At 36.7% G+C, this 16,854-nt stretch overlaps 1 protein-coding gene across 1 annotated transcript; it reads right to left on the bottom strand.

Moving 5' to 3' along the window:
• Positions 1 to 267: 267 nt before the first annotated feature.
• LOC131927645 (uncharacterized) lies at positions 268 to 16,616 on the bottom strand. The gene is made up of 17 exons (XM_059283404.1): positions 16,518 to 16,616; positions 16,107 to 16,249; positions 15,779 to 15,866; positions 15,222 to 15,286; positions 14,649 to 14,742; positions 13,683 to 13,807; positions 11,933 to 12,106; positions 11,504 to 11,591; positions 9,309 to 9,427; positions 7,685 to 7,816; positions 7,425 to 7,527; positions 6,971 to 7,116; positions 6,306 to 6,395; positions 5,495 to 5,575; positions 4,898 to 4,985; positions 3,430 to 3,545; positions 268 to 2,771 (listed from the first exon to the last, which is right to left on the bottom strand). The coding sequence occupies exons 2-17, from the start codon at positions 16,243 to 16,245 to the stop codon at positions 2,539 to 2,541; spliced, it is 1,881 nt and encodes a 626-aa protein (XP_059139387.1). The 5' UTR covers positions 16,246 to 16,249; positions 16,518 to 16,616; the 3' UTR covers positions 268 to 2,538.
• Positions 16,617 to 16,854: the final 238 nt, after the last annotated feature.

Below are 16,854 nucleotides of genomic sequence, written 5' to 3'. Positions count from 1 at the left end.
AGTCACGAGAAAAAAACTTTCACCAGTGTAAATAGCGTGAGTCATAGGAAGATTTTATCATCAGTAAAATATTGAAGTTGTAAGAAGTTGTAAGAAGTACAAATGGCGGTAACAATGTCAACAATGTGAGTCTTTTCGTGTTACAATGAATCATATAATCATAATAATAGCACTGTGCAATCAGACACAAGAAAGGAAAAAATATAACTCGAATAAATGAATACAGAAACTATTTCATGATAATAAACTCAAGAACAATATGTTTGATATCAATTTTTTTATTAATATAAGATTACATATGAAGTTTGGTTTGCCTTTTCACAAAAATCTGGCACTTTTATCTTTAATGAGCTTATTAAAATAAACCGGACTACGTGATGAATTGTAATATTTAATCAAGCAACTCTAACAATTAAAATAATTATATGTATGAGCATGAATTTGCAATTATATTCTACAGCTTAGATAGAATTTATGTAAACTTTTAAAAAGTGCATACTTAGGCCTATAAATTAGGCTATTTAAAGTAAGTTAAGTAATAAGTTGATCTAGTATGAGAGAAATGGTTTAATAAAGTGGAGTTTATTATTGTTTCTATCTCTTGTATAAATGCTGCCATGTAAAAGTAAACCAAAAATTTGTCTCTGTGTGAGAGTCATGAATAGAATGTTGCAACAAAAGTTCTACACTGTCATCAAACTTTATACAAGGCCTACACTTAAATTCTCTCTTCAAATACAGCACAGCAATCATAAAACAATTCACTTGACTCATGTCCCTGCTAAATATGGGCACAGCAGTCTAAAAGTCAGGCTCGTCTAGTCAACATAAGCCATAGTATAAAGAGTGGACACATTCAGCTGATGTAACTAATGAAAAATAATGGCTAACTACTAGATCTACATTCAAGCAAATGTGTTTAAACAAATGTATTCACTAAAAAAGATATAAGTATATCTAAACTAAAATAATTCTAAAATGTACATAAATAGTCATCTTTTTTGTATAATAAGTTTAATAATGTATTTCCATTCATTATTCTTATTACATGTTTTTGTTTTGAATTTTAACTTTACATTTTTCAATGCCTTCAATAATTGTTTTAAAAACAATATTCTCTAGAAGGGGTCATCCATAATTGATGTCATGTTTTTTAATGATTTTTTTACAACACACACTCCTACCATCACACATCCCCACAAAAATCCAAACCCATACACTCCCGAAAACAATACAATTCATTTTATATTAAAAGTCAAATTCTCATGTTAATTAAAAGTCACATTCAGAATAAAAGTTACACTTTTTACGCAAATTGTTGTAAGGTATACATGACTGGTGTGTAGATTGTTTACAGTAATTCATCAGCTGATTCAAACAATTTTAATTAAAGATTTTTTTATTAATTTATGAAGAATTTTTCATGTTCATACTAACAGACATTGGCTAGTTTTTAGCGCAATTCCCATACTGACAATTGCGATTATTAATTCGTTATTTCTGGATGGATGGATGGATGGATGTGTGTCCGCAGCTTTAAGTCGTATCTCCTCCTCAACGAAGCAATATCGAGGACTAGTTCCAAAAGCAAATATGTTAAGCAAGTTCCGCGAATGATTGTGGGCCAAAAAAATTCCCGGAATTCCTTCCTGGATTTCCCGGAAAAGCCAAAAAACCTCTTAAAAAATGCAGTTTTTGGCCCATATCTCGGCAACCAGACCACTAAGCGACTTGAAACATTTACCAATCGATTCCTGCCATAATTTGGAACAATATTGCCGAAGAAAGTTTTCAAAAATATCCTTTCGTTCGGTCACAAAAAATTAATTAAGGAAATTGCGCTTAAATTGTCACTAGACTTTTTATTAACTTGTTTTTTAGAAAAGATAAAATGTGAGTCACATTTTGAAATTTAAATTGTTAAATCATGACAAAGTTTTTCATTGATCTGCTATAGCCCTTAACACTGCTTAAAAATTAGTTGAAATAAAGCACAGCATGACATCTATAAACAATATGATGCAGTTTTGAAGAGATGGGACAGTAATTGAATGAGGGTGTGGGTAAAATCTTTTAAAAAATTAAACAAAACATGGTTTAGTATGTGAATTGTTAAAAACTAAGTTAAGAAAAAAACAACTTTTTTGTAAGACTGATTTTTTTTTTTCATTTTTAAAATAGTTGATTCAGTTAAATCTTTTTTAAAAAATTAATTATTTTATGAAATTATGTTTTTTTTAAATTTTCAAGCAACATATAATTATTATTTTACACATACAACAGATATAACATAATATTTCTTGCGCTATTTTACATCCATAAGCTGCTGATAGACTGCCTGCACAAAAAAGGAAAACATCTAATTTATCATGTCCTAATCCTTGTGTTTATTGGGTGTTTTCTTTGTTCTATGGCTGTGGCTAGTGTTTTCTGTGGTGGTTTATGGCTGTGACTAGTGTTTACTGTGTGTTGGTCTATGGCTGTGGTTAAGTGTTTGCTTATTGATCTATGGGTGTGGCTAGTGTTTACTGTTCATGTTTATAAGTACACCAGGATAAGAGCAATAAACAAAAGTGTAAGATTAAGACAGGAGATGGTGGAGGAGTTGCCTCCCTTCCTTGTGTAGACCTGCAGCATCCAGCCCCCCTCTGATGACATCTCGTCTGTCAGAAATTGAATGGTGGCCGAACTCAGTTTACTGACAAAAGTGGTCTCTCTGTCGTAACCACAAACTCGGCCAAATGGTTCGCTTGTCATGTGATTGTCCATACCTAGAAATGTAAGAAGTTTACATGAACCAGAATTTTTTTTCAAATTATTATATCATAATATGTAAGAAATATGTATGCACTTACACAGACTGTATATTTTACTTTCAAGCAATGAGTAAGATTTTTAAAAAATAATGTGACATTTATAAAACAACAAAATGTTATACATAAGGAACAACTAGTGCTCACAACCATTAGGTATAACATGGACTAGCGGTAGAGAACTACACTGCTAATCTAAACATCTCGAGTTTAAATATGGGTTCAAGTCAGTAGAAAGTCGCTGAGTCCCTAAATCATTGATGGGTGCTAATGTTAGGGAAAGTATAAGGCGCTGAGCATAGTGCTGACCACACAATCCCCTTATATACCGAGGTCACAGAAAAAGGTGAACTCAAAAAGGGAATTTTACTTTCACAGCCATTCTGGCACTGAGAACTAAACTTGAGGGCCTTAAGGTAAATGGCATCTGAGCTAGGGCTGAGCTAGGGGTGAGCCAGGGCTGAGCCAGGGCTGAGCCAGGGATACCATACAGTGCTGTGTCAGGGACTAACTCAGATGTCCAGACCAGACACTTTTACAGCCTACATTACATTTGACTCAAACAAAAAAATCTTACAGCCTACATTACATTTGACTCAAAAAAAAAAAAATGTACCATTATAAAAACTCAGGATGTCCCTGCAGCCTCTAGAAAAGTTGGCGTCCATTACATCAATAACAACAACATCATTGACACTTTCAGCAACCACTTGATAGCTGCAGTTGTAGTCCCTGGGGGAAGGGGGGGGGGGGGGTGTTGAGAGATACATGATAAGTACAGTTGTGGAGGGTGAGGGGAGGGGGTTATTGAAAGATACATGATAAGTACAGTTGTGGAGGGTGGGGGGAGGGGTGTTGAGAGGTACATGATAAGTACAGTTGTGGGGGGTGAGGGGAGGGGGTTATTGAAAGATACATGATAAGTACAGTTGTGGGGGGTGAGGGGAGGGGGTTATTGAAAGATACATGATAAGTACAGTTGTGGAGGGTGAGGGGAGGGGTGTTGAGAGGTACATGATAAGTACAGTTGTGGGGGGTGAGGGGAGGGGGTTATTGAAAGATACATGATAAGTACAGTTGTGGGGGGTGAGGGGAGGGGGTTATTGAAAGATACATGATAAGTACAGTTGTGGAGGGTGAGGGGAGGGGGTTATTGAAAGATACATGATAAGTACAGTTGTGGGGGGTGAGGGGAGGGGGTTATTGAAAGATACATGATAAGTACAGTTGTGGAGGGTGAGGGGAGGGGGTTATTGAAAGATACATGATAAGTACAGTTGTGGAGGGTGGGGGGAGGGGTGTTGAGAGGTACATGATAAGTACAGTTGTGGGGGGTGAGGGGAGGGGGTTATTGAAAGATACATGATAAGTACAGTTGTGGGGGGTGAGGGGAGGGGGTTATTGAAAGATACATGATAAGTACAGTTGTGGGGGGTGAGGGGAGGGGGTTATTGAAAGATACATGATAAGTACAGTTGTGGAGGGTGGGGGCGGGGGTTATTGAAAGATACATGATAAGTACAGTTGTGGGGGGTGAGGGGAGGGGGTTATTGAAAGATACATGATAAGTACAGTTGTGGGGGGTGAGGGGAGGGGGTTATTGAAAGATACATGATAAGTACAGTTGTGGAGGGTGGGGGCGGGGGTTATTGAAAGATACATGATAAGTACAGTTGTGGAGGGTGGGGGGAGGGGTGTTGAGAGGTACATGATAAGTACAGTTGTGGGGGGTGGGGGGAGGGGTGTTGAGAGGTACATGATAAGTACAGTTGTGGGGGGTGAGGGGAGGGGGTTATTGAAAGATACATGATAAGTACAGTTATGGAGGGTGGGGGGTTGGGGAGGGGGGTTATTGAGAGATAAAAGTACAGTTGTGGGGGGTGGCAATGGGGGGGGGGGGGAGTTATTGAGAGATACATAATGATTGCAATTGTAGTCCCTAGTGGAAGGTGGTAATTTTTTAACACAAACTAGAAAAGGATTTTTATGGAGATGCATCTTCAAAGAAAATTTAATTTATCAATTAAATGTTTGAAAAAAAGAAATTAAATTATTAAATTAATTAACAAACATGTTATACTCACAATGGGTAGTAGTTTGGATAATTAGGTGATTTTAAAACAGTGCCAGAACTGTTGACTGTTAGAACCTTGTTGAGGCATTCTGTCTTAACTGGGTACAATCAATAGAGCTAAATCAGCTTGGTACAATAGTTAAGCTCTGTCTTAACTGGGTACAATCAATAGAGCTAAATTAACTCAGTACAATAGTTAAGCTATGTCTTAAATGGGTACAATCAATAGAGCTAAATTAACTCAGTACAATAGTTAAGCTCTGTCTTAACTGGGTACAATCAATAGAGCTAAATTAACTCAGTACAATAGTTAAGCTCTGTCTTAACTGGGTACAATCAATAGAGCTAAATCAGCTCAGTACAATAGTTAAGCTCAAAGAATTTCTGTTAAACATTTTAGCTCTAACTATCTGGCTAGAAAATTATTCAAGATTTTTAAAATTATTATTTTTATATTTCTGAAGAAACTCGAGAAACTTTACTAAAAGATTGAATTTATATAAATTATTTGTAAGCTTGTTGCTCTCTCTAATGTTTGGCCTGCTGTATTGACTTATAGACCATCTTATACGCTGCAAGATACATCTGTCTATACCTAGACACTAACCTGGGACAGCATAAAATTCTACATTGATCTGTGAAGACAGGTGGTAGTCATTTGTGTTGAACTGAATCAACATCCACGGCTCTACAAGTCACAAACATTAAAATTTTGTATATATGACATATGGCATCAACATGGCTCTACAAATCACAAACATTAACATTTTGAATATATGACATATGGCATCAACATTAATGGCTTTACAAATCAAAAACATTTCATATGATGACATATATCAACATCCATGGCTCTATACAGTACAAATATGTCATATAATCCAGAGGCGTAGCGACCCCTCCCGGCGCCCGGGGACAAACTTTCAATTTGCGCCCCCCCCCCCCCCCCCATATATTTTTTATATTTATAATTCAAAATAGCAGCTAAATAAGCTTATTTTGGCGCCCTTAGGGTTGGGCCTCGGGGACATATGTACCCTCCCCTGTCGCTTAGCCTCTGATATAATCATAATTATGACATATAGCATCAACAGCCTAAGGTTTAGATATAAAGGTTCAGTTAACAAATAGGTTCCTAAATAGACCTAGTTAGTTCTAGACTGCAACATCAGATGATATTTACTTCAAGCTGTGAGGTCTGATCTAGAGTCTGGACTTGTTTTTACTTTTTGACAAACTTCTTTTTAACAAAATCAAGTTTTGATTTTTTTAAATTATTACTTACAATTTCATCTTTAAAATAAAATTACTAGAAAAAAAACAGATCTATCTTAATTTAATAAATTCAAACTGGTGTTATGCAAGATCATTATTTAATATATTGAATTTTCTTTCAGTTAATTTCTTGCAATACTCACTTGTGCCATAGACTTTAATTTCAGAATAAATCCTTGACTTATGTGTTTGGTTACAGGAAGAAAAAAGTAGGCGGTCTGTTGAGGAATTTCCTGGGGATAAAAAAAAAATATTTCTTTTTAAGGAAAGTTATCTGGAAACTTTTGATGTACATAATAAATTATTTAAGTCACACAGTCTAAGATAGGCTAATAAATACAATCACAGTTTGAATTAAATGTCATTTAAATTATTTAAAATTAGAAGTTGTTTAAAAATATTGATAGAATGCTGTCACAAAAATTGTTGATGGAATCCCAAAACTCTTCATCAAAAATATTGATAGAATAAAAGAGAATCTTACCATCAAAAATATTGATAGAATAAAAGAGAATCTTACCATCAAAAATATTGATAGAATAAAAGAGAATCTTACCATCAAAAACATTGATAAAATAAAAGAGAATCTTACCATCAAAAACATTGATAGAATAAAAGAGAATCTTACCATCAAAAACATTGATAGAATAAAAGAGAATCTTACCATCAAAAACATTGATATAATTTAAGAGAATCTTACCATCAAAAACATTGATAGAATAAAAGAGAATCTTACCATCAAAGATATTGATAGAATAAAAGAGAATCTTACCATCAAAGATATTGATAGAATAAAAGAGAATCTTACCATCAAAAACATTGATAATGTCTCCCATGCATGGGTCTCTGGCCATAGGATCCTCTGCCTGAAAGACTGACGGTGGGACATTGATTTTAGCAACAACTGATTCATCAGCCATCTTGGTGCTGATTACTAGGTTGGCTACACAGTTGCTGGAAATAGAATTAGATTTTATTTTGTCAACTCTCATACACTTGACATTGTTTTAACTACACAGTTGCTGGAAATAGAATTAGAAATATTTTGTTAACTCTCATACACTTGACATAGTTTAAACTTTCAACTGGTTATTTATCACAATTAAGTTTAATTTGCATTTCAGTCCTTCATTTAATTTTCAACATTAATTTTGTCAAGGTCTGATACTATTTTATATTAGGATATATCATAGCTGTACTCTGATAAATAACACCATAATTATCCCAATGTTTTTGACTTATACAATAAAGCCACCACTTACAGTGGGACTTCAGATTTCCCATCCATCAATACTGGAACTTTTTCTTTTTTTATCATGTCAGAGGTTGCCAGAACAATTTGCTTTGCCCCTCCACAAAACCTGCCTGATAAAGTCATTTAACAATTAGCACATTGCTGCAGTTAAGTGTGAATGACAAGGCAGTGCTTTCAATGACAACAGAGAATAATTGTAACAGTGAAGGTTTATATAGAATTGGAAGCAAAAAAAAAAAATAACTAAAATGCTTAAACAAGAATTACCAACAGAAGTTGCCTTTAAATAAACTCTTTGATCTGAGAATTTTGATGTGACAATGACATCACTGTGTTGGGTTAAATACATGGGTTGCTTGTGCAGGTTGCATTGTTTATTCACGTGAGTTAAGATGGATGCTGGGGACCAAACAAAATAACTGAATTTCACTGTCTTAAGTTTGAGAAATTGATCGAATTTAGTAGTCATTTGAGTCATTTCTATTAATGAAATCAATTACGGGAACCATAAATGGTACTTCACATTACACTCAATGTTTACCTCACCTTATGCTAAATGTTTATCTCACCTTATGTTAAATTTTTACCTCACCTTATGCTAAATGTTTACCTCACCTCACACTAAATGTTTACCTCACCTCACACTAAATGTTTACCTCACCTCAGGCTAAATGTTTACCTCACCTCAGGCTAAATGTTTACCTCACCTCACAGTAAATATTTACCTCACCTCACAGTAAATGTTTACCTCACCTTATGTTAAATGTTTACCTCACCTCAGGCTAAATGTTTACCTCACCTCAGGCTAAATGTTTACCTCACCTCAGGCTAAATGTTTACCTCACCTCACAGTAAATATTTACCTCACCTCACAGTAAATGTTTACCTCACCTTATGTTAAATGTTTACCTCACCTCAGGCTAAATGTTTAACTCACCTCAGGCTAAATGTTTACCTCACCTCACAGTAAATATTTACCTCACCTCACAGTAAATGTTTACCTCACCTTATGTTAAATGTTTACCTCACCTCAGGCTAAATATTTACCTCACCTCACAGTAAATGTTTACCTCACCTCACAGTAAATGTTTACCTCACCTCAGGCTAAATATTTACCTCACCTCACAGTAAATGTTTACCTCACCTCACAGTAAATATTTACCTCACCTCACAGTAAATGTTTACCTCACCTTATGTTAAATGTTTACCTCATCTCACAGTAAATGTTTACCTCACCTTATGTTAAATGTTTACCTCATCTCACAGTAAATGTTTACCTCACCTTATGTTAAATGTTTACCTCACCTCACAGTAAATATTTACCTCACCTCACAGTAAATGTTTACCTCACCTTATGTTAAATGTTTACCTCATCTCACAGTAAATATTTACCTTACCTCACAGTAAATATTTACCTCGACTCACAGTAAATGTTTACCTCACCTTACATTAAATGTTTACCTCACCTTATGTTAAATGTTTACCTCACACTAAATGTTTACCTCACCTCACACTAAATGTTTACCTCACCTCACACTAAATGTTTACCTCACCTCAGGCTAAATGTTTACCTCACCTCACACTAAATGTTTACCTCACCTCACACTAAATGTTTACCTCACCTCACACTAAATGTTTACCTCACCTCAGGCTAAATGTTTACCTCACCTCAGGCTAAATGTTCACCTCAAGCTAAATGTTTACCTCACCTCAGGCTAAATGTTTACCTCAGGCTAAATGTTTACCTCACCTCAGGCTAAATGTTCACCTCAGGCTAAATGTTTACCTCACCTTATGTTAAATGTTTACCTCACCTCAGGCTAAATGTTTATTTCACACTAAATGTTCACTTCATACTAAACGTGTACCTCACCTCACACTAAATGTTTACCTCTTTCCACCACAACAGCATCAGTGTCACAGGTTACACTTTGACCTTTGACCCTAAGAACGTCCAGCCTAACAAAATCCTTGCCCTGCTGTGAGACCAGTACACCACACGCGGCGTCTCTGGAACACAAAATTTGTTTCATGGATTAAATCCTTGTTTTTGTGTTGATTCAGCTAAAGTAAGTTAGCAACAGTAAACTAGTTTAGACAGACCTCTTGTGTATACAAATGGGCAAGCTGAAGTAAGTTAGCAACAGTAAACTAGTTTAGACAGACCTCTCGTGTATAGACGTGGGTAAGCTGAAGTAAGTTAGCAACAGTAAACTAGTTTAGACAGACCTTTCGTGTATAGACGTGGGCAAGCTGTAGTAAGTTAGCAACAGTAAACTAGTTTAGAAAGACCTTGCTGAAGTAAGTTAGCAACAGTAAACTAGTTTAGACAGACCTCTCGTGTATAGACGTGGGTAAGCTGAAGTAAGTTAGCAACAGTAAACTAGTTTAGACAGACCTTGCTGAAGTAAGTTAGCAACAGTAAACAAGTTTAGACAGACCTCTCGTGTATAGACGTGGGCAAGCTAAAGTAAGTTAGCAACAGTAAACTAGTTTAGACAGACCTTTCGTGTATAGACTATAGACGTGGGCAAGCTGAAGTAAGTTAGCAACAGTAAACTAGTTTAGACAGACCTCTCGTGTATAGACGTGGGTAAGCTGAAGTAAGTTAGCAACAGTAAACAAGTTTAGACAGACCTCTCGTGTATAGACGTGGGCAAACTGAAGTAAGTTAGCAACAGTAAACTAGTTTAGACAGACCTTGCTGAAGTAAGTTAGCAACAGTAAACTAGTTTAGACAGACCTCTCGTGTATAGACGTGGACAAGCTGAAGTAAGTTAGCAACAGTAAACTAGTTTAGACAGACCTCTATAGACGTGGGCAAGCTGAAGTAAGTTAGCAACAGTAAACTAGTTTAGACAGACCTCTCGTGTATAGACGTGGGCAAGCTGAAGTAAGTTAGCAACAGTAAACTAGTTTAGACAGACCTCTTGTGTATACAAATGGGCAAGCTGAAGTAAGTTAGCAACAGTAAACTAGTTTAGACAGACCTCTATAGACGTGGGCAAGCTGAAGTAAGTTAGCAACAGTAAACTAGTTTAGACAGACCTCTTGTGTATACAAATGGGCAAGCTGAAGTAAGTTAGCAACAGTAAACTAGTTTAGACAGACCTCTATAGACGTGGGCAAACTGAAGTAAGTTAGCAACAGTAAACTAGTTTAGACAGACCTCTATAGACGTGGGCAAGCTGAAGTAAGTTAGCAACAGTAAACTAGTTTAGACAGACCTCTCGTGTATACAAATGGGCAAGCTGAAGTAAGTTAGCAACAGTAAACTAGTTTAGACAGACCTCTTGTGTATACAAATGGGCAAGCTGAAGTAAGTTAGCAACAGTAAACAAGTTTAGACAGACCTCTCGTGTATAGACGTGGGCAAGCTGAAGTAAGTTAGCAACAGTAAACAAGTTTAGACAGACCTCTCGTGTATAGACGTGGGCAAGCTAAAGTAAGTTAGCAACAGTAAACTAGTTTAGACAGACCTCTATAGACGTGGGCAAGCTGAAGTAAGTTAGCAACAGTAAACTAGTTTAGACAGACCTCTCGTGTATAGACGTGGGCAAGCTGAAGTAAGTTAGCAACAGTAAACTAGTTTAGACAGACCTCTATAGACGTGGGCAAGCTAAAGTAAGTTAGCAACAGTAAACTAGTTTAGACAGACCTCTCGTGTATACAAATGGGCAAGCTGAAGTAAGTTAGCAACAGTAAACTAGTTTAGACAGACCTTGCTGAAGTAAGTTAGCAACAGTAAACAAGTTTAGACAGACCTCTCGTGTATAGACGTGGGCAAGCTGAAGTAAGTTAGCAACAGTAAACTAGTTTAGACAGACCTCTCGTGTATAGACGTGGGCAAGCTGAAGTAAGTTAGCAACAGTAAACTAGTTTAGACAGACCTTTCGTGTATAGACTATAGACGTGGGCAAGCTAAAGTAAGTTAGCAACAGTAAACTAGTTTAGACAGACCTCTCGTGTATACAAATGGGCAAGCTGAAGTAAGTTAGCAACAGTAAACAAGTTTAGACAGACCTGTCGTGTATAGACGTGGGCAAGCTAAAGTAAGTTAGCAACAGTAAACTAGTTTAGACAGACCTCTCGTGTATAGACGTGGGCAAGCTGAAGTAGACAGGGTTCTGACCAACGTTGATGTTGGGGAATGTTTTGGTTGACGAGCAGGAATCTGGGAGAAATAATTATATTTTACATTTGCAAACATCATTAAAAAAATACATCACTGTAAATTAGACGGCCTTATCTGCAATGGGACTTACATTCTGAAATATATTTATATGTCTTGATACTTAACAACAAAATTTCAGGTCAATATTAAGTAGCTTCTCATAAACGTGTGTTAAACTAAGTGTCAATTTTTGTTGATTTGTTTTAAATGTTATTATATTATGAAATAATAACACTCTCAATAACTGTTTTAAAATTAAGGTTAAACTCAACATTAGAATAGTAAATTGCAAAATTGTAAATGTTTAAAAGCTGAATGCTAAAAACAGTAGATGAAGTCACATTTGATATTCCTGGAGTAGATCTTCAGCTGCAGGTTGTTTTTCTCTTCCTCTACCTCTTGTCCTGGTTCAAAGACAAAGGTCAAGGTAGCGTAGCTGGAAGACAGGTATATCTGGGAGAAGGATCCAAGTTCATTGCACCACTCCAGGATCTTAGGGCTGTCTTTGGTGGAACCTGTGGGGGGGTTGTTCATGTTATTCATGGTGTATAGCATAAATTATTGTTACGTCCCCTTGTGTTATGTTGATAATGGTTACGTCCCTTGGGTGTTCAATGTGTTTAGGGTGCGGTAGTTAACTAGAAATAGAGCTAGAGACAAGACGTGTCGTCTAAACTGTATGTGTGTAAGAATAAAGTCCCAATGTTAACTCGGACAAATATGTTTAACTGTACACGGCATGTAGCATAATCCATGCCATATAACATAGCCTGTCATCAAATATAATCAAACCTACAATATAAAACAACCTAATTACAATCAAACATAACTAAACCTACCATCAAATAAAACCAAACCTACCGTCAAATAAAACCTAACCTACCATCAAATATAATTAAACCTACCATAAACAATAACCAAACCTACCATGAAATATAACCAACCTACCAACAAATATAACCAACCTAACAACAAATATAACCAACCTACTATCAAATATAACCAACCTACCAACAAATATGATCAACCTACCATCAAATATACCCAACCTACCATCAAATATAACCAAACCTACCATCAAATATAACTAAAACTACCATCAAATATAACCAAACCTACCATCAAATATAACCAAACCTACCATCAAATAAAACCAAGCCTACCATCAAATATAACTAAACCTACTATCAAATATAACTAAACCTACCATCAAATTTAACTAAACCTACCCTAAACAATAACCAAACCTACCATCAAATATAACCAACCTACCATCAAATATAACCAACCTACCATCAAATATAACCAAAACTACCATCAAATATAACTAAACCTGCTATCAAATATAACTAAACCTACCATCAAATATAACTAAACCTACCATAAACAATAACCAAACCTACCATCAAATATAACCAACCTACCATCAAATATAATCAAACCTACCATCAAATATAACTAAAACTACCATCAAATATAACCACACCTACCATCAAATATAACCAACTTACCATCAAATATAACCAACCTACCATCAAATATAACTAAACCTACCATCAAATATAACCAAACCTACCATCAACTTTAACCAACTTACCATCAAATATAACCAACCTACCATCAAATATAACTAAACCTACCATAAACAATAACCAAACCTACTATCAAATATAACCAACCTACTATCAAATTTAACCAACCTACTATCAAATATAACCAACCTACCATCAAATATAACCAATCCTACCATCAAATATAACTAAACCTACCATCAAATATAACCAAACCTACCATCAAATATAACCAACCTACCATCAAATATATCTAAACCTACCATCAAATATAACTATACCTACCCTAAAAAAACCAAACCTACCATCAAATATAACTAAACCTACCATCAAATAAAACCACACCTACCATCAAATATAACTAAACCTACCATCAAATATAACCAACCTACCATAAAATATAACTAAACCTACCATCAAATATAACCAACCTACCATCAAATATAACTAAACCTACCATCAAATATAACCAACCTACCATCAAATATAACCAACCTACCATCAAATATAACCAACCTACCATCAAATATAACGAACCTCCCCTGATCACACCACAAGCTGGGGACGGTGAAGGCCTCAATGACGAGGGCCGAGTTGAGATCTATGGCGCCTGTGTTGTCTATAGCCTCGATCCTCCAGATACACCTGTACGTGAGAGCAACACATTAAACACCTGTACGTGAGAGCAACACATTAAACACATGTATGTTACAGAAACACATTAAACACCTGCACATTACAGAAACAAATTAAACACCTGTACATTACAGAAACAAATTAAACACCTGTACATTACAGAAACACATCTAACACCTGTACATTACAGAAACACATTAAACAACTGTATTTTACGGCAACACATTAAACACTTGTAAATTTGGGCAACACATTAAACACCTGTACATTAGGGTAACACATTAAACACCTGTACATTAGGGTATCACATTAAACACCTGTACACAGCAGGACCTAGTCTTAATATAGCCCTAAATTAGACATATACTCAGTGGCGTAGCGAGGTCGGGTGTCACCCGGTGCGGCACTTAATGGTGTCACCCCCCAGAGGCGTAGCGACCCTTGCCGGGGACAAACTTTCAAATTTTTTTATTTGCACCCCCCCCCCCCTCAAGTTTTTGATTTGCACCCCCCTCAAGTTTTCGATTTGCACCCCCCTCAAGTTTTCGATTTGCACCCCCCCCCCCTCCTCAAACTTTTGATTTGCACCCCCCCCCCCCAAGTTTTTCTCTATATATTCTGCTATTTTTTGCCTTGGTGTCACCCCCCTAAATGGTGTCACCCGGTGCGGTGCGCACCCCCCGCCCCCCCCCCCCCTCGCTACGCCCCTGCATATACTAGAGGCATAATACTATCAACTCATATAAAGTAGGCATATATAATTTCAAACATTCGTACTCGTATTTTTTAAAATTGAAAATTGGTCTTTGTTTTTAATTTTACTTGCAACAAAAAAAAATTGTAGATCTACCTTCTTTCCGAATTTTTCACCGTGAATTCTTCATAGAGGGGCGCTTTGCCTGCGTAGATGGGAATAACATTCCCAGGCTGGCATTCTGCTGTAGCTGCAAGGGATTGTTCTCTCATTAGCTTACATTGTTCTCTCATTAGCTTACATTGTTCTCTCATTAGCTTACATTGTTCTCTCATTAGCTTACATTGTACTCTCATTAGCTTACATTGTTCTCTCATTAGCTTACATTGTTATCTCATTAGCTTACATTCTTCTCTCATTAGCTTACATTGTACTCTTATTGGCTTACATTGTACTCTCATTAGCTTACATTGTTCTCACATTAGCTTACATTGTACTCTCATTAGCTTACATTGTTCTCACATTAGCTTACATTGTACTCTCCTTAGCTTACATTGTTCTCTCATTAGTTTACCTTAAATGAAGTGTATCGTAATAGCCTTATAAGGTCAAGAGCCGTGTTTTTAGACATCGTAACCAAAGAATCGTTTTCAACATATTTTTAACATTGTAACTTTGTTATTTTGTTGATGTTAAAAACTCACGTGAACCTGTGATTCAGCTACTTACCATATTTAACCAAAGCAAACTCCAGCACAAAGCCTTGACCAGTGTATTGCTCGTTGGATGCAAATCTAAAATTAGAAGTTGAAAACGTGATGAACGTGTACATCCCTAGCGGTCACGTGACACTCACTTGGTGGTCACGTGACACTCACCAGATGATCACGTGACTCATCTGGATGTCACGTGATACTTATATAATGTTCATGTGACACTCACTTGGTGGTCACGTGACACTCACCAGATGATCACGCGACTCACTTGGTGGTCACGTGACACTCACCAGATGATCACGTGACTCACCTGGATGTCACGTGATGCTTATATGATGTTCATGTGACACTCACTTGGTGGTCACGTGACACTCACCAGATGATCACGTGACTCACCTGGATGTCACGTGATGCTTATATGATGGTCATGTGACACTCACTTGGTGGTCACGTGACACTCACCAGATGATCACGTGACTCACCTGGATGTCACGTGATGCTTATATGATGGTCATGTGACACTCACTTGGTGGTCACATGACACTCATCTGGTTGTATGTTGTCACTCACCTTATAGTCATGTACATGTTGTTTGTTTTGATGACTTTTTGACCATCGCACCATCTGGCCAGACTGTCACCAAGGTTACCTGGACTCCCTGGGGGAAACATTCAAGTCACAAAACGATAAAACATAATCAAGTCACCAAACTTATTCTAAAGTTGAGTCTTTAGATAAAATATAATCAAGCCACAAAACGTATTCTAAAGTTGAGTCTTTAGATGAATTGACACAGATATTTACATGAATTTGCATTAGTACAGTAAAATGTCCCCGCCAACCCTTACCTTAATGGTCCCCGCTAATATTTACCTCAGAGATCCCCGCCAACACTTACCTTCAAACGCCTCCAAGTTATCGCTGCAGTCTGAGTTGGTTTCGAACACAGGATCGAGAGCAATTTGCAGGGTCGCTAGCTGGATGACAAAGCCGGAGCTTCTGTCTATGGGTGCCCTGAGCACCCAGTAGCACGTCATGTTGCTGTATGGACGTGATCCAGTTCATTATTTAGTAAGGACAAGACAAAATTTAAACCATTAAGTCGTACAATAGCAGTACAAAACTTAGTGTACGTCTCCAGTGGGTCAATAGCAACAACAGAGTGGACTAGCAAAACAAATTCTAGTAATAATAAGAAAAATGAACGACAGAATTCGTCACAATAAGAAATTGAAGCCTGACTTACGTGACGCTAAGAACATCAATGACTGACTCACGTCTAACAATAAGAAATTGACACCTGACTTACTTGTTATAATTGTGGGGGTAACCAGGTGAGAAAAGTTTCTGAGGTGTGTAGTCAACACTCAGCTCTATGGGTGGTCCATCGCAGCCTGCAACTGGTGGTGGAAACATTGGGTGAGTTGATTTAATGTGGTGTGTAAGTTCTATATGTTATGTAAGTTATGTATGTTGTGTATGTTGTGTGTGTTGTGTAAGTTCTGTATGTTGTGTAAGTTCTGTATGTTGTGTAAGTTTTGTATGTTGTGTAAGTTTTGTATGTTGTGTGTGTTGAGTAAGTTCTGTGTGTTGTGTAAGTTCTATGTGTTGTGTAGGTTCTGTGTGTTGTGTAGGTTCTGTGTTAA

The sequence above is a fragment of the Physella acuta genome, unplaced genomic scaffold (genome assembly GCF_028476545.2).
Source record: "Physella acuta isolate Inbredline_101_S28 unplaced genomic scaffold, ASM2847654v3 ptg000088l, whole genome shotgun sequence".
Taxonomy (NCBI): Eukaryota; Metazoa; Mollusca; class Gastropoda; family Physidae; genus Physella; species Physella acuta.
Note: the sequence above shows the minus strand (reverse complement) of the source record. Positions and strands in the feature narration are given on the sequence as shown.

Coding starts and splice junctions, on each gene's coding strand:
- LOC131927645 (XM_059283404.1), bottom strand. CDS start 16,245: ATGACGTGCTACTGGGTGCTCAGGGCACCCATAGACAGAAGCTCCGGC. Junction 12,107..13,682: donor GAGGTTCGTTATATTTGATG/GTAGGTTGGTTA, acceptor ACCCCCCCACAG/GTTCCACCAAAGACAGCCCT. Junction 2,772..3,429: donor CATCCTGAGTTTTTATAATG/GTACATTTTTTT, acceptor TTACATTTCTAG/GTATGGACAATCACATGACA.